This window comes from Hyaena hyaena, unplaced genomic scaffold (genome assembly GCF_003009895.1).
Source record: "Hyaena hyaena isolate Hyena2069 unplaced genomic scaffold, ASM300989v1 scaffold_137, whole genome shotgun sequence".
Lineage (NCBI taxonomy): Eukaryota > Metazoa > Chordata > Mammalia > Carnivora > Hyaenidae > Hyaena > Hyaena hyaena.
In genome coordinates, this window is record NW_024080769.1 from 2166658 (window position 1) to 2191098 (window position 24441).

A 24441-nucleotide genomic window follows, 5' to 3' on the forward strand; every position below is an offset into this window, starting at 1 on the left:
AATCCCAGGGTTGCCTTGGACTCCACACTAGGCATGGAGCCTGCTTGGGATTCTCTCTCTCTCCCGCCGCTCTTCCCCTGTGTGCTCTCCCTCTCTCTGAAAATATAAAATAAAACAAAACATTGTTAAAGAAAATAGGAAGATAAGGCATGCTAGGACTAGTTTAAGACTAAAAACTCACTTAGACCTATCTTGTGGGTCCTTCTCATACAATATTCACTCATTTATTCAACACATATTTATTGTATACATACTGTGTTCCAGGTGCAGAGATTAGTACTTAGAAAGAGAGAGTAAACACACAATTACAGAAAGTTATGATAGGATACAGCTTGCTTCTATGGAAGCACATTTCATTAAAAGAGGCAGGTAAGCCTTCTTAAAGGAAATGACTTATAAATTAAAATCTGAAGAATGAGTAGGAATCTGACAGGTAGGGGAGTATGGCAGAGAGAATAGCAAGTTCAGATTCCTAGTGACAAAAGAGATATTGAGCTGAGCAGAAGTGCTCAGTGGGAGTGGGGACATGGCAAGAGATTGAGCAGTAGAAGGAAACAAGGCCATGGGCGCCTGGGTGGCTCAGTCGGTTAAGCATCCAACTTAGGCTCAGGTCATGGCCTCTTGGTTTGTGTGTTCAAGCCCCGCATCAGGCTCTATACTGACTGCTCAAAGCCTGGAGCCTGCTTCGGGTTCTCTGCCTTCCTCTCTCTCTGCCTCTCCCCTGCTCGCTCTCTCTCTCTCTCTGTCTCAAAAATAAATAAACTTTAAAAAAAAGAAGTAAACAGGGCCAGATCATAGAGTATCTGTTTTTTCTTAAGGGCAGAGAAATTGACTGAAGGAAAAAACAGAATAACTTGATCAGATCTACATCCTGGAAAGATTTTCTCACTGTGCTTTATAGAATGGATCAGAAGGGCTATACTGGAGGGGCGCCTGGGTGGCTTAGTCGGTTAAGCGTCCGACTTTCGCTTAGGTCATGATCTCGCGGTTCGTGGGTTCGAGCCCCGCGTCAGGCTCTGTGCTGACTGCCAGCTCAGAGCCTGGAGCCAATTTCAGAGTCTGTATCTCCCTCTCTCTCTGACCCTCCCCTGCTCACGCTGTCTCTCTCTCTCTCCTAGAAATAAAAAATATTAAAAAAAAAAAAAAAGAAGGGCTATACTGGAGATAGACCCATTAGAAGATCATTGTACTTACTAGGAGAGAGATGATTGTGGTGTCATTAAGTGTAGTGTCAGGGGAGAAAGAGGAAAAATGGGCAGATTCTATAAAAATTGGTAGGACAGGGTTGCTTAAACTGGTGTGTAAAGAAAAAGGAGTCCAGGGTTCCTGGTCTTTGATTAGGGTGGCAGGGTAAATGGTGGTGGCATTCACTAATTTTAGGAGACACTGAGGTAGAGCAGGTGTGTAGAAAGACAAGGTAATGAGTTCAGTTTGGCCATGTTAAGTTTGAAGTGCCATTGGGATATCCAAATAGACATGTTCTCTAAGAAGTTGGAATGTGAATCTAGGGTTCAGATAAGAAATCTGGGGGGGCGCCTGGGTGGCTTAGTCAGTTGAGTGTCTGTCTTCGGCTCAGGTCGTGATCTCATGGTTTGTGGGTTTGAGCCCCATGTCGGGCTCTGTGCTGACAGTTCAGAGCCTGGAGCCTGTTTTGGATTCTGTGTCTACCTCTCTCTCTGACCCTCCCCTGCTCACGCGGTCTCTCTCTCTCTCAAAAATAAATAAATAAAAAACATCAAAGAAATTTTAAATAAAGAAGAAATCTGGACCAGAAGTAGTGATTTTGGAGGGACCAAAGTAGAGCTGAGTATCGGGAGCCATGAGAAAGGGTGAGGTAATCCCAGGAGAGTATGAGGAATAGGAAGATGTGTAGGGCAGAACTTCACTTCAGATTTTTTGCTTTATTTGGTCCAGTATTGTCTTAAAAGTTGAATGTGAGTGCTTTAGGCATGCACTTGCCTGTAATCTCAGTGCTGCCCTGCCTCTGAATTTGATTTGAGGAATGAATTGGGCAAGAATATAAACAAAGACCTAGTTTGTTTCATTCACCAATGTGTTCCTAGCACTTAGCTCAGTGCCTGGTACATAATAATTGCTCTTCAAATATTTGCAGAATAAATGAATGAGTCAGTGAGTGAATTGAGTGAGCAAATGAAAAAAAAAACCCACAAAAGAGACTCTGACACAGTAGTTGAAGAAATAGGAAAACTGAGAGAGTAGTCTTTGGGATAGAGAATGTCTTGGGGAACCATCAAAACCCTAGAGGAGAAAGCAGGAAACAACCTCCTTGAACACAGCAACAATTTCTTACTTGACACATCCCCAAAAGCAAAAGAATCAAGAGCAAAAATAAATTATTGGGACCTCATCAAGTTTAAAAGCTTCTGCACAGCAAAGGAAACAATCCATAAAACTAATAGGCAACTGACGGAATGGGAAAAGATAGTTGCCAATGACATATCAGATAAAGGGTTAATATCCAAAATCTATAAGGAACTCACCAAACTCCACACCCAAAAAACAAACAACCTAGTGTAGAAATGGGCAGAAGATATGAACAGACACTTCTCCAGAGAGGACATCCAGATGGCCAACAGACACATGAAACGATGCTCAGCATCCCTCCTCATCAGGGAAATACAAATCAAAACCACACTGAGATACCACCTCACGCCAGTCAGAGTGGCTAAAATGAGCAAATCAGAGGACTCTAGATGCTGGCGAGGATGTGGAGAAACGGGCACCCTCCTACACGGTTGGTGGTGGGAATGTAAACTGGTGCAGCCCCTCTGGAAAACAGTGTGGAGGTTCCTCAGGAAACTAACAATAGAACTCCCCTAGGACCCAGCAATAGCACTGCTAGGAATTTACCCAAAGGATATAGGAATGCTGATGCATAGAAGCACATGTACCCCAATGTTCATAGCAGCACTCTCAACAATAGCCAAAACATGAGAAGAGCCTAAGTGTCCATCAACGGACGAATGGATCAAGAAGATGTGGTTTATCTATACAATGGAATACAACATGGCAATGAGAAACAATGAAATCTGGCCAAGTGTAGCAACATGGATGGACCTTTAGGGTGTTATGCTGAGTGAAATAAGTCAGGTAGAGAAGGACAAATACTGTATGTTTGCACGTATAGGAGGATTAGGAGGAACTTAACAGAGGACCGTGGGGGAGAAGGGGGGAAATAGTGGAGGAGAGGGAGGGAGGCAAACCATGAGAGACTCTTGAATGCTGAGAACAAACTGAGGACTGACGGGTGTAGGGGGGGAGGGGGGAGATGGGCATGGAGGAGGGCACTTGTGGGGATGAGCACTGGGTGTTATATGGAAACCAATTTGACAATAAACTATTTGTAAAAAATAATAATAATAAATAAATAAAAGAATGTCTTGGGGAAAAGGGAATGTGAGTGGTCAACCTTGTCATGTAAAAGGAGGACTGAAAATGCTGACTGGGTTCACCGACAGGAAGGAAGGTCCTAGCACTGGACCAGGACCTCTCTGTGGGGTAGTTAGATTGAGGGAAAATGAGAATGCAATAGACTTGAGTGTAGGGGAACTGAGCATGAGTTTAAAGAATCTTGCTGTGGACATAAGAAAACTGAGGTCATGGTAGGTCTTGTTGGAGAAGGTATCGGTGGGGAGGGATGGCTCCATTTTAAGATGGGAGAGGCCTGAGCCTAGAGGATTATGTGAGGGTGTCTGCTTCCAGCCAGTGTTTGAGTGCATATTTTAATATCCTGCTATAATATCACTTCTGATATAGGTTTAAGAAGTTTGACCCTGTACTCTAACAATACATATTAGTTGGATTTCAGTGTTAGGCTTCTCAGTGATTTAAAGCAAAATACCACACCTACGACGCTGAGAAGGTGGCATTGGCTGAGAATTCAGACAACACTCAGTTGGCCTGAAGCATGTTACTAAGGAATTCCTGGTCCAGTTAGTGGACTTCCAAAGTCCCTTATCTCTGAGATGTGATGGTTACATAAAGCTGTCCTGGATATACAGTATTTACATACTAACTGACCCTGCTGTGCTTTATTCTTAGGAAACACGAAGGAAGGAGGGCATCGTGAAGCTGAAACCTCATGAGGAACCTCTCCGTTCTGAGATCCTTAGTGGAAAATTCACCATCTTAGTGAGTCTTTAGGAACCTCTCTTGTAATGTCTTGCTACTTCCTTTTGTACCTGGATACCTTATCCCGAATCTAGAGAGTCTCAACATTTGGGAGCAAACGTGAAGCAGCTATACAGTTTGTACAAGAGTATTCTACTAACAAATGAAATGATGGAGACTCAGTTGTACAGTAGATGGAGCAAAGTTTCTTCTTTGGCCCATTAAGGTTAGTTAAGGAGTTTGGTTGGGTATCTAGCCCATCCTTCCTGGAATCAACCTGCCTCCCCCTAGAGACCACAGCCTTTCCAATAAGTATACAATGGCACTTCTAAGGCAGAGCATGGAAACCACGGTTGCATTCTGTGGTTTTCCCCTGCTGCCTGTTTCTTTTGCCATTCTATCTAGGAAATTAGCTAGGCGGCCAATGTAGACCACCCTTTAATCTCTCTGCAGTTGATGAGTTAAGGGAGCGTAGTTTTTCCTACCACACAAATAACGATCCAAGGAGTGCTGAGCATCAGGCATGGGAGGAAATAAACTTTCTTCAGTTCCTGGAGCAACTGATGAAAGTCAGAGGAGTATTGCCAGCATCTGTTCTCTCCATATGAAACTTCTGTCTAGGATAGGAAAAGCCTTAGTGATTGTTGTGATCTATTTCGTTTCTAAATGTTTCTCGTTTTTGTTTTTGTTCTTGTTTTCTCTAGAATGTTCGGGACCCAACAGGAGCTTCCATTGCCCTCTTCACTGCCAGATTGCATCATCCCCATAAGTCAGTCCAACATGTGGTACTTCAGGCTCTGTTTTACTTGCTAGACAGAGCTGTAGATAGGTGAGCATGAAGATTATCTTTTATTGGGTCTTTATCCACATGGGGAAATGATAGTCCTTGACTAACTTGATGTACTTAGCAGTGCCTTCACCATGCTCCTAGGACGTGTTCTGGGAAGTGCTGTGAATAGAAAACGTTCCATGTCCTTAAGGGCTTGGCTTGTTTCCAGGCACCAGCAAGATGGTGGGTATTCTGTATCTTTACATGCTTGGCTCTATTTCAGGATAACAGAAGCCGAGAAAGCCAATTGACTAGTTACCTTCAGCGTGTTGAGAAGTACCTATTGAAAGAGAGTGAAGGGGAAGTGACTTGTGCTGCTGGTTCTTTGTGCTCATTTGCCCCTCAATATTGATTTTCAAAACACTCTGGGGTCTCAGTTTCTTTGTAAAATAGGAAAAATGTCATCAGCTCAGAGGATTTTGAGAATCAGCATTCAGGAGAGAAGAGTCCAAAAGTATAAAGTTAAGCAAAATCGTCTTTATCAACAGAGACATGAGGAAAAAGAATTGGCTCAGGTCATTTCTCCATCCTCCTCCAAGGTAAATGGTATTATGACTGTTTTACTGACAGTGAAACCGAAGACCCAAGAAGTTATGTGACTCCTTTACAGTCATCACATTGCAGTCCAGCTGGGCCTAACATCTTGGTTTCTTTGCCCTTGACTGGAGCTATTTGTACCCTCCTATGTTGTCCTTTTCCACAGTTTGTTATTGCACTGAAAGTTGTTGGCTAGTTCTCTGCTGTTAGAAGTGATATATTGAGAGCTGAAACCTGAGATAGTGAACGATAGCTGTGTACAACATCAGGCATACGGTGGACTCAGAGAGGGTGCAGATAGCCAAGTGACTGTCTGAGGTGAGGCTCCCTGTCTAGTTCACTTCTTGCCGCCTTCCTAATGTTACTTTCATAGTATTTAGCTTCTGCTTTTGATGCTCAATGGGAGATCTGTCCAAACCATACACAGCATTATTTTGAGAAAGGGAAGGTACTAAGGTAAGAAGAGAGGACCAGTGGTCTCGGGGCCCTGTACTGCCCCTATCCTGGAGCATAGAATTTCTCAGTTCTTCTTTCCCGTGATTGGTCTTCAGGCATCATTTCCAGAATATATAGGTTCCTTTGAAATCCTTTGGCTCAGGAGAATGAATGAAAGGTGCTTTACCAGAAAATTCACTGGCCTTCTTTCTTGGGCAGCTTAGAGTCAGAGCATGGCAGTGCTTATAGGCTTATAGGCATGCTTATAGGCATGGCAGTGGCCAAAGCTTGCTCTCTCCAATGTGAGCACTGCCTGGATCCCTCAGGAGAACCACACGGGTATAAACATACTTAAAATTGTTTTCATGTTGTTCACCCTTTTCTTAAAATCCCTTAGTGACTCTTCATTATTCAGAAGGTGCAGATAAGATAAATAAGTGTGAATCCTTTTCTCCAAGCAAAATATTCTCACTAGTGAGTAGAAATTCTTGTTTTCCTATGTTAACTTTTCACCAGGATGCAAGAGGAGGAAACCCCTCCTCTTCAGTAAATCTTGCCCTTTCTTTAAGGCTCAACCTCTGTGACTGGTTCCCTTACCACACCAACCTGTCATAAATAAAATGCTTTTTACTCTGACTTTAACAGCAGTTATTATTACTATCAATTATTTTGTATTGCATTTTGCACAGCCTTATGATGTCACTTCTCTCATACTTTTGTTTTTGATGTTTACCACTAGACTGTAAGTTCCCATGAGGCCAGGGAATCTTCTTTTTCACATTACATAATAGAAAATCCTCACATCTCTATGAGTGGAGTGGAAATGGTATCATGAACTTCCAGATACCCATCATCTATCTTCAGAGTGATCTATTACCAATCTTACTTCACTGATAGCCTCTTACCCACCCTGTACCTTCAGTTATTTTGAAACAAATGTCAGGGACTATGTTTTAAACATCTTGGTGTTCCTGGGTTAGCATCCAGCTCAGGAATCAAATTCAGTAGGAAAAAAAAAAAAAAAGATTATTCTTATTCTTCTTAGTACAGAATTAGCTATTATTATAGACCTCATATTCTGTACCCAGAAAAACAAAAGTCCTGCCACATTTGTATTTATTTCATATGCCTCTATAGGATTGGCAGTTTTCATTCTGCACTGAACCTTCTTTTCATTAAATTCTGTTTCCCCTGGCACTGACTTCTCTTTGTCCCAGTCCTCTGCCGCAGGCTGGCACTGGAAGGGGAGAACCTATAGTTCTTTGAATCTGGCCATTGATGAGCTACTGGAGAAATGGGAAGTGTCCACACCTGGATAATCTACTTAGTAATTGTGTCAATCGTGGAACAGCATCTTTGATCTTGGTGAACTGTAGTCTCTCTTGAGTAGGGAAAAAAAAGTCAAGATTCAATGCTAACTGTAACCCATTAGGACCATTCGAAACTCAGAAACTGCTGGAGAAACTTGGGTCTGCCTTAGAATTAGAGATATTTGCTGTTTCATGGGTGGGTACTTTCACCATGCAAAGAATTAGGATACAAAATAACATTGGGGCCTCTGATTTCAGGATCGTTTTGTGCCAAAAAAATCTTCTCAATTTTAAATAGATAAAAAAGCTATTGCTATCATCTGTGAGTAATCCAAACATATGATTTATTCCTTATAAAAATTTTTTGATGTTTTATTTATTTTTTGAGAGAGAGAAAGAGAGAGACAGCATGAGCAGGGGAGGGTCAGAAAGAGAGGGAGGCACAGAATCCGAAGCAGCCTCCAGCCTCCGAGCTAGCTGTCAGCATAGAGCCCAACGCAGGTTTCGAACCCACGAACCGTGAGATCATGACCTGAGCCAAAGTCGGACGCTTAACCGACTAAGCCACCCAGGCACCCCACATATGATTTATTCCTAATGACCTTTTTGGTGTACAGATCAGAAGCCGGTAAGATCTGGCTTGGTTGAAGAGTGCAGCTTTGAGAAGTCTTTAGGGAGTAAGGAGATTGAACTGAAGAATACTTTTCATATCTTCACCTGTTCTTAACCTCAATTTAGTAATAAGCTCACCACCTCTTATTTTTCAAGATGCTTTCCCAACACCATGTGTGGGTTTGTTCTCTTCCTCCAAGTCCTAAGAGAGAAATTCACCGTCAATGAGCTTAGAGCTTTGTTTTACATTTTCCAATAGGTCTGAAGTATTTTCTTAGCAGTGGGCTTCCAGTCCACTGAATGAGAATTCAGTGACCATTTATCATGTACCTATTTGCAAGGACTATGCTAGGGATTACTGGGAGTGATGAACAAAATATGTTTGTGCCCCCTAGGAGAGAATCAGATGACTAGACAATGTTGAAATGCTTTAAGAGCCATAAAATAATCCCACAGGAAGATTTATGGGGCTACAAGGGGGCAAAGGATGGCAGTACCCCCCTTTTGGATCATGGTTATCAGGGAAGTCTTTATGGAAGAGGAAGCTTTTGAGTTGAAGATGGAATGTTACAAAATTTGGATAGGCAGATTCAGAAACCTGGGAGGAAACAGTTCAAATTTTGATAACCTAGATGCTCTGGAACATTTCTAGCCTAGGAGTTTGGCACTTGATAAATATGCATCAATAATTTACAATTCAACTCAATTCTGACACTATCTACCTGTTAGATCAGATCCCAGAGGTTAAAGGTTTTCAATTTACAATTCAACTCAATTCTGACACTATCTACCTGTTAGATCAGATCCCAGAGGTTAAAGGTTTTCAATTTACAATTCAACTCAATTCTGACACTATCTACCTGTTAGATCAGATCCCAGAGGTTAAAGGTTTTCAATTTACAATTCAACTCAATTCTGACACTATCTACCTGTTAGATCAGATCCCAGAGGTTAAAGGTTTTCAACCCTGCAAGACTTATCTCCCTCACCCCCCACCCCCATACACAGATGCCAGTGGCAAGTTCAGGTTGTCACCTGTGCTTCTTATCAACAAGCTATATAGATTGAAGATTCCAATGATCTCCTTCTTGGGTTCAGTGAATTTACTAAAGTGGCTCAGAGAAACATTTTACTTACTAGGTTACCGATTTGTTATAAAAGGATATAATCCAGAAGAGCTAGAGGGGAGGGATGCATGGGGAAAGCTTTAGTGAAAGGGGGGCTGGGCTTCCATCCCCTCTCTGAGAGGGCCACTCTTTCAGCACCTCCATTTGGAAGCTCTCCAAACCCTATCCTTTAGGCGTTTTATGGAGGCTTCATCACGTGGGCATGATTGATTAAATCATTGGCTGTTTGAGATTGAACTCAATATCCAGTCCCTTTCCCTGGGGGGAAGGTGGGGTAGGAGGAGGTGTAGGATGAAAAGTACCAACCCTCTAATCACTGGTTGGTTCCCCTGGCAACCACCCCCATCCTTAAGTGATGCCTAAGGGCATTCCAGAAGTCCTCTTATTAACATCACAAGAGACACCTTTAACTCTCTCTTCATTTAGGAATTCCAGAGTTTTAGCTCTGTGCCAGCAACCATGTTGAAGACCAAATATGTATTTTTTATTATAAATTGCAACATATCAAGCATAGCAGAAACCAAAGATAAATCATCTCTTTGTAAAACCAGTGTTCTGGGAGGTAGTCCCGCATCTGTCCCAACCTCTGATTTTGCCCTAGGCTTTCAACCCACCTCATCCATCTTATTACTTACAAATGTTTTTGTTCAATGGTTGGTTTACAGCTTTGAAACTCAGAGGAATGGACTGGTGTTTATCTATGACATGTGTGGTTCTAATTATACCAACTTTGAGCTGGATCTTGGCAAGAAAGTCCTAAACCTGCTGAAGGTAAGGATGTGAGAGGGCCCCCTCAACTCTCCTTCAATGGTTAGGATACTTCTTTCCATTCTTAGGGAGACTTCGGAATGATGTAAACTGCAGACATTATGTTCAGTGTAAAGGTCACCTGTAAATGATGACTAATATTTGCTTCCTCAGAATACGAAATGGTCTTAAAAGTGAAGTGGGAGGAATTAAAATAAGAAACGCACAGGAACTTTCTGAGTCATGAAGGTGGGTTGTCCCGCTCCTAGAGTTGTTTAGAATAAGAATTAATGAAGGCCTAGATACGCTTAGTGTCTGACAAATGTCACTTAGCCAGTGACTTTGACTTTTTTTTGTCTCCGTGTAGTCAGAACTATGTTTTACATGTTGACTTCATATACAAAAGTGCATGTTCACTGACCTATACACATGTGTGTAGAGTTCTGTATATAGGTAAGTTCTTACTTATCCCAAACTTAAAACAAATTTTTTTAATGTTTGTTTATTTTTGAGAGAGAGACACACAGAGTACGAGTGGGGGAGGGGCAGAGATCTAGGGAGACACAGAATCCGAAGCAGGCTCCAGGCTCTGAGCTGTCAGCACAGACCCCAATGTGGAGCTCAAACTTATGAGTGGTGAGATCATGACCTAGCTGAAGTCAGATGTTTAACTGACTGAGCCACCCAGGTGCCCCTCTTATCCCAAACTCTTAAGTCCAGAAGCATTTTGTAATATTTTGAAGTTTATTTATGTGTTATTTTTGTAGTATTTTGAACTTTAAAAGATAATATGATATATATGCCACTTTATAATCAAACATTAATATATTTGCCATGAAGGGGAGCCTGGGCGTCCAACTTTGGCTCAGATCATGATCTCACAGCATGTGAGTTCGAGACCCACGTCGGGCTCTGTGCTGACAGCTCAGACCTTGGAGCCTGCTTCGGATTCTGTGTCTCCTCTCTCTACCCCTCCCCTACTCATTTCTCTCTCTCTCTCTCTCTCTCTCTCTCTCTGTCTCTCAAAAATAAATAAACCATGAGAGACTCTTGAATGCTGAGAACAAACTGAGGGCTAATGGGGATGGGGGAGAGGGGAAGGGGGGTGATGGGCATGGGGAGGGCACTTGTTGGGATGAGCACTGGGTGTTATATGGAAACCAACCTGACAATAAACTATTTAAGAAAAATAAATAAACATTTTAAAAAATTAAAAATATATTTGTAACAAAATGTATTATTTACAATGAGTGGAGAAGAATAAAGGCTATAAGTGGCCTGTGGCATTTCAGTGAGATTTTACTGCTCCATGAATTCTTGCACCAAACTTAGAAAAGAAACGTAAGGTTTTCAGAGCTGTTTAGATTTCAGAATCCCAGGAGGGCACCTGGGTGGCTCAGTCAGTTAAGCGTCCAACTTCGGCTCAAGTCATGATCTCGCGGTTCAAGGGTTTGAGCCCCACGTTGGGTTCTGTACTGGCAGCTCAGAGCCTGGAGCCTGTTGCAGATTCTGTGTCTCGCTCTCTCTCTGCCCTTCCCCGCTCATGCTCTGTCTCTCTCTATCTCAAAAATAAATAAAAACTATAAAAAATTTAAAAATAAGATTTCAGAATCCCAGGATAAGGGTGTGTGGATCTGTGTGTATATATTTGTAAAACAAAACAAAAGCATTTCACAAAACAAGCTTTACCCTTAGTATGTACAGTCACTTTGATTATTCTATTTCTTTCTTTTTTATTTATGTATTATTTTTAAAGTTTATTCTGAGAGAGAGAGAGAAAGAGACATCCAGCAGGGGAGGGGCAGAGAGAGAAAGAGGGAGGGAGACAGGATCCAGAGCCTGCTCTGTGTTGACAGCAGAGAGCCTGATGTGGGGCCCGAACTCACAAACCGTGAAATCATGGCTTGAGCCAAAGTCAGACACTCAACCGACTGTGCCACCCAGGTGCCCCTCTATTTCATATTTTAAAATATTAGTTCACGAGCCACCAAATTAATTTAAGGACCCACTGAGTGAGAACCTACAGTGTGAAAAACACTGATCTAAGAGTCTAGGCGTGCTGTGTCATTGGAGCTGGAGAAGGGCTTTACTCTTACAGCTTTAGAACAGATCGCAGAGGGAGAGTATTATAGGAGAATATTATACCGCGTGGTGTTTTCTGGCCCTTTGCGTTTGTCACGCATCATATTCCTAAGATCCCTGTTGTGCCAAAAGGATTGTGATTGGGAACTGTGATTCAGTTCTTTTTATTGATGAGAATGATATATGATTTCTTTTCTTTACAAATATGGAGTTCTATATCCAGTGATTACAACTTGCCATTTTTTATTTAACAGTTAATTGTGTCTCTGTCCTCTTTCCATGTCATGGGTTACTCTGTGTCAGTAAGTGTAGTTCCTCATTTTTCCCCCACCTCACTTTTTTTTTTTTTTTTTTTTTTTTACCCCTAATGTGGAGCTTGAACTCACAACCCTGAGATTAAGGGTTTCATGCTCTACTGACTGAGCCAGCCAGGCGCCCCTTCCTTCACTTTTTTTTTTATTAAATTTTTTAAAATTTATTTTTGAGAGGGAGAGAGAGAGAGTGCACAAGCAGGGGAGGGTCAGAGAGAGAGGGAGACACAGAATCCGAAGCAGGCTCCAGGCTCTGTGCTGACAGCTAGCTCGGAGCCTGGAGCCTGTTTCGGATTCTGTGTCTCCCTCTCTCTCTGACCCTCCCCCACTCATGTTCTGTTTCTCTCTGTCTCAATAATAAATAAAAACATTTAAAAAACTTAAATTTTTATTGATACGTAACATGCATATTGAAAACAAACTTTATTTTATAACTAGTTCTTCTTTATTTTATTGTATTTTGTAGTATCGTATTTGTATTTTTTTAATTTATTTTTTAAAGTAAACTTTACACCCTACATGGGGCTGGAACATATTACAACCCTGAGATCAAGAGTCGCACACTCAAGGGCGCATGGCTGGCTTAGTTGGTGGGGTATGTGATTCTTGGTCTTGGGGTTGTGAGTTCATGTCCTACGCTGGATGTAGAGATTACTTAAAAAAAAAATAAAACCTTTCTTTTTTTTTTTTTAAGTTTGTTTATCTTTGAGAGACAGCATGTGCATGAGTGGGGAAGGGACAGAGAAAGAGAGAGAGAGAGAGAGAGAAAATCCCAAGCAGGCTCTGTGCTGCCATCCCAGGGCCTCATGAGGAGCTCTAGCTCATGAACCTGAGATCATGACCTGAGCCAGTCCAACGCACAACCAACTGAGCCTCCCAGGTGCCCCAAAAATAAAATCTTTAAAAAAAAATGGGATGCCTGGATGGCTCAATCGGTTAAGCAGCCGACTCTTGATTTTGGCTCACGTCATGATCTCTTGGTTCTTGGCTTCGAGCCCTGCGTGGGGTTCCATGCTACTGACAGCATGGAGCCTGTTTAAGATTCTCTCTTCCTCTCTTTCTGCTCCTCCCCCCCAACCCCCGTTTGCTTGTGCTCAGGTACTTTCTCTCTCACCATCAATAAATAAATGTAAAAAAAAAAAAGTTGCATGCTCTACTGACTGAGCCAGCCAGGCACTCCTAGCTCTTTATTATAAAAGCAGTTAAAAAGCAACTCAAGGAAAAGTCTCTGAAACCCAGTGCCATTCTCCAGAGGATAACCACTTTTTCCAAATTTTAAATCTGATGAGAAAATTTTTTTAAAAAATCATCTTTTGATTAGATGAATTTTAGAGTCATTCAGTTATGTTTGGGCGAAATGAAACACTCAGATTTTATTTGGCTATAATGAATTAACAATTACTTTAGGGAGAATTGATCTTTATAATGTTATTATCTCCCATTCAAGAATGCTGTACTTTTTTTTAAAGTCTTTTGCTATGTCTTTCAATAACATTTTAAAATTATTTTATTTATCTTACACGTGTCTTATGTAGTTTATTCCTAAGCTAAAAATATATATATATACATACATATAAAAACATAGCAGTCACTAAATATAAATCATCTTTTTTGTAAGACCAATGACTTTCAGGGAGAAAAAGATATGGAGAGAGATAGTGTGTGTGCATAAGTGTTACTATAAATCAGATGTTTTTACCATTATATTTTTATGCTGATTATTGTTTATAGGGTGGCTCATTTTTTTCATATTTATCTTTTATACTTAAAATTCTGTAATAATCAGAAAAAATTTTCATTGTAGAACATTTTGGACAACCCAGACTAGTATACATTAAAAAGAAATACTGCCTCGGGGCGCCTGGGTGGCTTAGTCGGTTAAGCGTTCGACTTTCGCTTAGGTCATGATCTCGCGGTTCATGGGTTCGAGCCCTGCGTCGGGCTCTGTGCTGACTGCCAGCTCAGAGCCTGGAGCCTGTTTCATTCTGTGACTCCCTCTCTCTCTGACCCTCCCCTGCTCACGCTGTCTCTCTCTCTCCTAGAAATAAATAAAAATTAAAAAAAAAAAAGAAATACTGCCTTTGATAATATGCAAAAATAAAAAGTATTGACATTTTTGGGTATGACACTTTATTCTAGATGTTTTTCAATATGGTCTTAATTATGTTCATACAATTTCAAGATACAATGAGCTCCAACAACTTTATTTTATGAACACTTGTAATTGCTGAATAATTGCCTATCCTGCATTTACTATAATTTATTTAACCATTTCTATGTCATTGGATGTTTCTTCCCATTTGTTATAATAAACAGTTTTCTCAACACTTTTTTGTATTCATATCTTTGCACATAAAATAGTTTGCTTGTGGATACCTAGGAGTAGGCTTACTGGATCCAAGGATACAAACATTTTAGGGGCACCTGGTTGACTCAGTCAGTAAAGCATGCAACTCTTGATCCCTGGGTCATGAGTTCGAGCCCCACATTGCACATGGAGATTACTTTTTTTTTTGAAGTTTGTTTATTTATTTTGAGGGAGAGAGAGAGCATGAGTGGGGGTGGGGAGTGGGCAAGGAAAGAGCACAAGGAGGCTCTGAATTGTCACTTCAGAGCACAATGCAGGGCTCAAACCCATAGACTGTGAGATCATGACCTGAGCAGAAATCAAGAGTCAGACACCTAGCCAGCTGAGCCAGTCAGGTGCCCCTAGAGATTACATTTAAAAAAGAGGATGTAAACATTTTAAATAAGGTTGTAAAAAATAAAAGTAATACTATTATAGAAAATAACAACTCATAATGTCACTTATCAGAGAGAAACTCTGTTTAACTTTTGATATAATTCTTTATAATCTTTTTTCTTTGTGAAATATGTATATAATTTTTTAAACAAAATTAAGGTTATAGTTTTGATCTTGTTTAGTTTAATTAAGATTATATTGTGGGGGGCGCCTGGGTGGCTTAGTCGGTTAAGCGTCCGACTTTCGCTTGGGTCATAATCTCGCGGTTCGTGGGTTCGAGCCCCGCGTCGGGCTCTGTGCTGACTGCCAGCTCAGAGCCTGGAGCCTGTTTCATTCTGTGACTCCCTCTCTCTCTGATCCTCCCCTGCTCACGCTGTCTCTCTCTCTCTCTCTCTTAGAAATAAATAAAAAACATTAAAAAAAAAAAAGATTATATTGTGGGCATTTTCCAAAGTTGTAAAAAAAATCTTTGAAATTTTTATTTTATTTTATTTTATTTTTAATGTTTTTATTTATTTCTGAGAGAGAGAGACAGCATGAACAAGGGAGGGTCAGAGAGAGGGGGAAACACAGAATCTGAAAATAAGCTCTAGGCTCTGAGCTAGTTGTAAGCACAGAGCCCGCCGCGGGGCTTGAACCCATGAACTGTGAGATCCTGACCTGAGCCAAAGTCGGATGCTTAACTGACTGAGCCACCCAGGTGCCCCTGAAATCTTCATTTTAAAGGTTATATAATAATCTTATTACAATATCATTTTTATTAACCTCTACCCATTTTCAGACATATATATTCTTTCCAGTTTTAAAGTGCTATTTTTAACTATCAAAAATAAAGCTGCAGTAAACATTTTTGTTCATAAATCTTTGTGTTTCTGGTTATTTCCTTAGGATAGAGTTACTTGATCAGAGGATATGCACATTTTTAAGGATGTATAATGCCAGATGCCTTCTAGAAGATGTAACTATTTCCCGTCCCATCAACAGTATATGTGGATGCCAAACAGTCATTAAAATGGGAACAGGCCTGAGTGTGTGTAGTTCTTTGCTCTAAAGAAACAGATATAATGGCTTCCACTTTTTATTTATAATTTCATGGAAATATAGGTATTTCTCCAGACTGGTTTTTGATCTGACCTTGGCTTTTTGGGCCCTGAAATAAATTATTTTATCTTTGAGGGAAGAATTGAGAGGTAGTTTCTCAGACATTAGTGAAGATACCCATGGAACATTTTGCTCTAGATGCTGTATCTTCTCTATTGGGAATGTTCATGGACCCCTGCAGATCAGTGGAAGAGTAGCCAGAGAGTGACATGTCAAATTGAGAATCAGGTTTTTGAAAAAGAATAGGGAGAAAGTAGTAGAACATATTTAGCTACAATTTTCTTTTTGTTTGTTTTTTTATTCCTTAGGAGTAATTTCTTTCCAGTAATACCAATATTACTTGGTATCCCTGCCCATGAGAAGGGCTGGCATATTAAACCAAAGGAAACCAAGAGCTGTGGATTAGGAATGAATACTCTTTTATTCTTATGTTTTGTGCAGATCAGGTGTCTCCTTCCCTTTATGTCTCATTTGACCATGAGTCCACTAGATTGTATTTATTGATTGAATAAATGAATACAAAAATAGATGAAGAGATGGGTTAAAAAATGATTATAAACACACAAATGTCAGAATTAAAGGTTATGAGAGAGATGTTTCTTTCATGTTCTGTTTATTCATGATTTAATTTTTCTTAAAGTTTTTGTAAACAGAACTTAAGGATGCACACATATATGCTGACAAAGGCAGTATAGTTTTTGATCCATAAAGCTTATGTTAATAAGAACATAACATAATTTTTTTTTGAGAGAGAGAGAGAGGGCACAAGTGAACAAGGGGAAGAGACAGACAGTATCCCACAAGGGAAGAGAGAGAGGAAGAGGGTGAGAGAGAGAGAGAGAGAAGCAGGCTCTAGCTCACACGATGTGGGACTAACTGAGATCCTGACCTGAACCAAAGTCAGATGCTTAATGACTGAGGCACCCAGGCACCCAGAACATAACTTTTAAAAGTAAATCAGCTTTTAATTTTTTATTACATTTTTATTTTAATTTCAATATAGTTAACATACAGTGTTATATTAGTTTCAGGTGTATAATTTAAAAAATTTTAACTATCTCTGAAGTTACTGAAATGAAACCCAAATTAGGCTGTAGACTCCCCCTGCTGGGTAAGGATGGGGACAAGAGCAGAAAACCTATACTTTGGGTCTGAACAGTCTCAGGAGTCAGTGTGCCTTAATTGATACTTTAAACTTTCATGTGTTCTCCATAGGGAGCATTTCCTGCTCGTTTGAAGAAAGTGCTGATTGTGGGGGCACCAATATGGTTCCGAGTGCCCTATTCCATCATCAGCCTCCTCTTGAAGGACAAAGTCCGGGAGAGGGTAAGGCAAGCTTTATTCTCTTTGGAGGTGGTTAGATACATTCCCATCTCCAGTGTTGAAACCTGCCAATTAATTCTTTACCTTCAATAAAATTCTCCTGGTTTGTCTCCTAAAGTGACTTCTGCTTCCGTTAGCATATCCACTTGTATTCTCTGCTTTATTCTTTACTCAGCTCAGTACAGGCTCCCTCTCCCGCTGTTTTCCAAGATCCCTGAAGTTAGGAGCTAGCTACACGTTTGTTTGGCACTCTCCCTCCAGAGCGCCTTGCATAATGATAGCACTGAAGGGGTGTGTCTCATGGATAACTCCAGGATAGCTCCTCCTTCCAGAATTTAGCCTAGCGCTATGCATGCAAACTTAACAATCTCTAATGAAATGGCATTAGTTGAACTGGTGTTTGAATTTGTTCAACTGGGAATACTAATCTGTCCCTTTGACCACTGGGTGGTAGGGGAGAATCTCTCACGCTATCTCTCCATTTCCATTTCTGGCATTTTCTCTGAAAATGACTTGTGGCTTCCTAGCTTCAAAAGTGTTTTCTAAATTTATCTTAAGTCTCTTATTATCCCCTGAATGTTCCAGGACTGAAAGATTATGGTTTTATTCATTCATTCATTTGTCACCCTTGAAAGAAAGGGCATTGACATAATAAGATAATAGAATTGTTGTGAAATATGATTAGAGATGTTTGTAGTATAGAATTAGGAGATTATATCAGTGATTACAATGCAGATCTTTATAGCTGAGGAGACTTGTGTTGGAGGAGGAAACTGAAGACATTTGGCTCTGTGGAAGTGCTGGGAGACCTAGTGACTGAGAATAGGAGAGGTCTTCTCCAAGGTAACTCTTTGAGAGGACCCCTCAGGCAAGTTCTTGCACTTGTTGTACATAAGTATAAATGTGCATATAAACTCAAAATACATGAGTACCTTTACAGTCCCGGCTCTGGGCCCTGGGAATTAAAAATTGAGGGAGATTTTCCTTACCTTTGAGAAGCTCATGGCCCTGATAATGAAGATACAGACGTGCAGAGAACTGTGGCTCTGCAGGAGCACAGAGGAGAATATGGTCTCTGACAGTCAGGGAGGACTTCACAGAAGAGGTGAGCTTTATAAGCTGCTCCTTGAAGAGGCTGAGGGGGAAAAGAGGACATTCCAAGAAGAGGCAACAGTAAGAGAGACAAGCATTCCCATTCCTCACAGATTTCATGGAGAACCATCTAGGCTAATGTGGTCCAGTAAGGCTGTATTGAAGCCTTAGGATTACTGTTCTGGCAGTTTTCCTGGGCTACTCTGTCTCTGGGTGGCTGGTCTTATGTTAGTTTCCTAGAAAGCTATCTTTGAGAACATCCATACTGAGCTGTGAGTAAAGCACCAGGCTTAGAGTTGCTTTAGTATGGGGTTGACCAAAAAAATCACTACCTGTGCATTCTTAGTACTCAAAAAGGCAAATACCTGCATGAGACGGCACTGCGAAGCCTTGTTAATTGTATAAAAGACTTTGTTCATGGTACCGATCTTTCAAGATATATAAAAGGGCTCCTAATTCCAGGAATGAACTTGATATACATTCTGGGAAGTCAGACACTTGGGAAAAGGACTTTCATCCCAGGCAGATGAACTGCAGCCTACCTCTTACACAAGCGTACCACGTACTTCAAGCAAATCTCATCCCCTTCTTCAAACCTAATATAAACATATTTGTTCTTTATCTTCAATTTCTCTGTCTTTTTTTCCTCTGTGTACTCACATGGTTCTTTCTGGCCTTCCAGATTCAGATATTAAAGACAGCTGAGGTCACCCAGCACCTGCCCAGGGAGTGCCTTCCAGAAAACCTGGGTGGGTACGTCAAAATTGACCTCACCACTTGGAATTTCCAGTTCCTACCCCAGATGAACGGCCACCCAGATCCCTTCGATGAGATCATCCTGTTCTCCCTCCCTCCTGCCTTAGACTGGGACTCGGTACACGTTCCGGGTCCCCACGCCATGACCATCCAAGAGTTGATGGACTATGTTAGCACCCGACAAAAACGGGGGATATACGAGGAGTACGAAGACATCCGCCGGGAGAACCCTGTTGGCACTTTCCACTGCTCGATGTAAGTAGGAGGGGTCTGGGCCGGCAGTCGGCTACCCATGTTCCTCTGGCACGTGCTGGCAACAGCTCTTCAGCATCTCATTTCTGTAATGGAGGCTATTCCTTGTGTTAAGGAGCATGACTCTCACATAGATGATGATTTTCTCATCCAGAAAGAGGCATCTCCTGCTTTGGTGCTTGTTGCCAATATCCTATACTTTGAAATCTCTGGGTCTTTAGTACCGATAGGGGAGCCAAGTAACGATGAACACATTTCAAAATCTTTTTCTGAAATGCAAGTGTTTTTAAGAAGAAACAAAAATGTTGGCTCAAAAATGTGGGCTCTCTATTTGGGCAGTTTCTCCCTAGAGCATTTATAATATATAACATTACTTTCTTTTTTTTTTTTTTTTTTTATATTTTTTTATTTATTTCTGGGAGAGAGAGAGAGAGACAGCGTGAGCAGGGGAGAGTCAGAGAGAGGGAGTCACAGACTGAAACAGGCTCCAGGCTCTGAGCTGGCAGTCAGCACAGAGCCCGATGCGGGGCTCGAACCCACGAACCGCGAGATCATGACCTAAGCGAAAGTCGGACGCTTAACCGACTAAGCCACCCAGGCGCCCCTATAACATTACTTTCTAAAAAAATAAATAAATAAACGCACACGCACACAGCCACTTTGCTTTCTGAGGAGGGGTACTGGAACACTTAAAATAATTCACAGCCAGCAACAGAAAAGAATTAACTCTTAGGCATTTAAACTCTGTGGGATTTTCCTTCTCTTCAAATCCGACTACAGAACTACCTGGCTAATTTATAACTGGTTCATAATTATTCAGTAGGTATTGTTGGCCATAGGGCATAGATCATGTCTCTTTACCGCTGCCTTCATACATGTTAGCGTGTTTTCATTGGCTGCAGCAGAAATTTCTGTGTCTCCAAGTCAAGCCCTGTTGAAAATTAGGGAAACTGTCCCGGGCTCAAGGTCCAGCATAGCCACAAGTCCCCCCTGTGATCTATGCAAGTTATCTCCCCTCCCTGCACCCCAGTTTCCCTCTGTGTAATAGGTGATGTTAGTCTCTGATATCTACCTACCTGTGTAGCTTACATTTTGGAATCGATGATTCTGTGAATACCTCTTCCCCCTTGTAATTCCTGTCCAGCTTAGTCAGTGTGCTATAAAGATTCAGGGAGAGAGCCTTTAAGCAAAACGAAAGAGGGAAAAGAATGAGTTAGGAAGCAGATAAGTAAGAAGAAGAAGCAACTGAGAAGTCAAGAAGCAGAATAAGAATGCAAAAGGAAGTAAGAGAAAAAACAAGAAAGCAGCGTAGTTTTCAAGAGGAGAGAGTATTTTCTCCCACACAGCTGTTTCTTTCTTACCAGCTTACAGTCTCTGTATGCATCCAGTCTTTCTCCCAACCAGTGTTTCCCCTGTAGTTTAAAAAAAAAAGGTTTTTTAAACATTTATTTATTGTTGAGAGATAGAGCATGAATGGGGAAGGGGCAGAGAGAGGGAAACACAGAATCTGAAGCAGGCTCCAGGCTCTAAGCTGTCAGCACAGAGCCCGACGCAGGACTTGAACCCATGAACTGTGAGATCATGACCTGAGCTGAAGTCACCGCTTAACCCACTAAGCCACCCAGGCACCCCCTCCCCCTGTAGTTTTGAATCAAGGAAGTATTATGGAGCAGAGACAAGTACTGGGCTGCTCCAGGAGCATGCATACTTGTCCTGGGTACTTCTGCCGTGAAGTCCTTGAAATGTCATTTCTACCGTGGTCCCCCCCCACCCAATATAAAAAGCAAGTTTGATTGTCCTCTTGGCATCACCCAAACCAGCTATCATGTTATCGTCAGAGAACACTTCCCAGCCCTGTGGAAGGACTTCCTAGGTTTGACTGCATTGAATGAATGAGCTGCCCACGTCAAGAGCTAGAACCCAGAATCCTCATCAGCTCCGGGTCTCTGTCTTATACCAAGTTCCAGTAAAACTACTTCTAGAGAACAAGCTGTGTCTCCCTTGGAATTCTGGATTATGAAGTAGATATCAGAGTACTTATGGTCCAGAATGCCATGGACCAAGACCTTCTTTCTCTTTTTTCTTCTCCCCTACACCATTTTTTCAAAGGATGTTTTTAAAAAATTTTAGGGGCACCTGGGTGACTCAGTCAGTTGAGTGTCTGGTCTTGGCTCAGGTCATGATCTCATGGTTCATGGGTTCGAGCCCCACATTGGGCTCTGTGCTGGCAGCTCAGAGCCTGGAACCTGCTTCAGATTCTGTGTCTCCCTTTCTGTCCCTCCTCCACTGGCTTGCATTCTCTCTCTCTCTCTCTCTTTCTCAAAAATAAATAAACATTAAAAAATTTATCATTTTTTGGGGTGCCTGGGTGGCTCAGTTGGTTAAGCATCCAACTTCGGCTCAGGTCATGATCTCACGGTTTGTGAGTTCAAGCCCCATGTCGAGTTCTGTGCTGACAGCTAGCTCAGAGCTTGGAGCCTGTCTTCAGATTCTGTGTCTCCTTCTCTCTCTGTCTGTCCCCTGCTCATGCTGTCTCTCTCCTTCTCAAAAGTAAGTGTTTTACTTACTTTTTTATGTTTTTATGTTTTTTATGTTTATGTTTTACTAAAAAAATTTTTTAATGTTGTAACTCTTCCACATCTTTCAAAAAAATAAAAAATAAATTTAAAAATTTATCATTTTATTATAATTGTAGATTAATATAAAGTTGTAAAAATAACAGAGATATTACATGTACCCTTTCCACAGTTTTCCATGATAACATCTTCTAAAAGTATAATATGATATCACAACCAGGATATTGACATTGATATTATACACCAGTCTGTTCAGATGTCTCCAGTTTTAGAGTATGTTTGTGTGTGTGTGTGTGTATTTAGTTCTATGCAGTCTTTAATCCACATGTTGTTTTGTGTATCCATCACTACAGTCAGATACAGAAGAATTATATCACCACATTCCCTGGTCCCACCCTTCCCCATCCCTCACCCCTGCAACAACTCATGTGGTCTCCATTATTTTAATCTTGTCATTTCAAGAATGTTATTATATAAATGGAATCATATCAGGACGCCTGGGTGGCTCAGTTAGTTAGGCATCGGCTTCAGCTCAGGTCATGATCTCGCAGTTCATGAGTTCAAGCCCCGTGTCAGGGTCTGTGCCAACAGCTCAGAGCCTGGAGCCTATTTCAGATTCTTTGTCTTCCTCTCTCTCTGCCCATCCCTCATTCACACTCTTGTCTCTCTTTCTCAAAAATAAGTAAATATTAAAAAAATAAATGGAATCATACTATATGGAACCTTTTAGGATTGGCTTTTTCCTCTCAGTATAATTCCTTAAAGATTCACACAAATTTCTTATTATTATTGCTAGGTAGTGTTGCATAGGATGAATCGTTTGTTTAATCATTCACCTGTAAAAGGACAACTAGGTTGTGTAGGGTTTCTGGCTATTACATGTAAAGCTACTATGAATGTTTGTGCCTAGGTTTTGTGAACATAAGCTTGCATTTCTCTGGGATAAATATCCATGAGTGTGATGGCCAGGTCGCATGGTAATTGGATGTTCAGTTTTATGAGAAACCGCCCAGCTCTTTTCCAGAGTGGTCGTACCATTCTGCATACCTCCCCCCCCGCCCCCCAGCAATGAACTAATGATCCATTTTCTTTGCATCCTCCCCAGGATTTGATGTTGCCACTATTTTTTATTTTAGCTGTCCTGATTGGTGTGTAATGAGATCCCATTGTGGGTATAATTTACATTTCTCTAATAGTTAATGATATTGAACATCTCTTCATGTGCTTATGTACCATCTGTATATCCTTTTTGTAAAAATATGCCTTTGCCCACTTTCTGTTTGGATATTTTTAAAAAAAGTGTTGAGATTTGAGAATTTTTAAAAACATTTTCTAGATATAGGTTCTTCGTTGGATACTGGCTTATGAGTATTTTCTTCTAGCCTGTAGCTGATCTTTTCATCCTCTTAACAAGGGTCCCTTGTGAAGCAAAAGGTTTTATTTTGATGAAGTCCTTTAATCAGTTTTTCCTTTTGATGTCAAATCCAAGAACATCTAACCCTAGCTTCCAAAGATTTTCTCTCTTTTTTACCTAAAAGTTTTATAGTATCATGTTTCACATTTATTTAAAAAAATTTTTTTTAAATGTTTTATTTATTTCTAGGAGACAGAGAGAGAGACAGCGTGAGCAGGGGATGGTCAGAGAGAGAGGGAGTCACAGACTGAAACAGGCTCCAGGCTCTGGGCTGGCAGTCAGCACCGAGCCTGACACGGGGCTCGAACCCACGAACCACGAGATCATGACCTGAGTGAAAGTCGGACGCTTAACCGACTAAGCCACCCAGGCGCCCCTTAATTTATTTAAAAATTTTTAAATTTATTTCTGAGAGAGAGAGAGACAGTATGAGCAGGGGGCGGTCAGAGAGAGAGGGAGACACAGAATCTGAAGCAGGGTCCAGGCTCTGAGCTAGCTGTCAGCACAGAGCCCAACGCAGGGCTCAAACCCACGAACCGTGAGATCATGACCTGAGCCAAAGTTGGACGCTTAACCGACTGAGCCACCCAGGTGCCCCCACATTTATTTAATTCTGCGATCCATTATCTAAGATGTAAGGTTTAGGTTGATGTTGATTTTGTGTGTGTGTGTGCGCGCGCCTACAAGCCTCTGGATATCCAATTGCTCCAGCACATTTGCTGAAAAATTCTTCCTCCATTGAATTGTCCTTAGAGCTTTGTAAAATATCAGCTGGGCTTATTTGTGTGGGAAGAGAGAATTTTTTTAAATATAGAAAAGTACAGAATATAACATGATAAACAACTATGTTCCTATTACCAGAATTGATACTGACAATTTACAATATTTTGGCATATTTGCTCCATCTTTCGTTATATAAAAGAAAGAATTCATTATAAATCCCTTCTAATCTTCACCCTCAGTCTCAACTAGTATGAATATGGTATGTTTCCTCCAGTCTGTTTTGCTTATTCTGTTACATATATATTAGTGCCTAGGGATAAAATAGAGTATTATTTTATAT

The 24441-nt window shown here is 41.0% G+C and overlaps 1 protein-coding gene across 1 annotated transcript in view; it reads left to right on the forward strand.

Moving 5' to 3' along the window:
• Positions 1–24441, forward strand: part of PTPN9 (protein tyrosine phosphatase non-receptor type 9) — a 79242-nt gene that overhangs the window by 36215 nt on the left and 18586 nt on the right. Inside the window, exons 3-7 of the mRNA XM_039238217.1 lie at positions 4063–4152; positions 4836–4960; positions 9647–9752; positions 17181–17291; positions 19063–19391. Coding sequence (XP_039094148.1) covers positions 4063–4152; positions 4836–4960; positions 9647–9752; positions 17181–17291; positions 19063–19391 — 761 coding nt within the window. The remainder of the gene's footprint in view (positions 1–4062; positions 4153–4835; positions 4961–9646; positions 9753–17180; positions 17292–19062; positions 19392–24441) is intronic.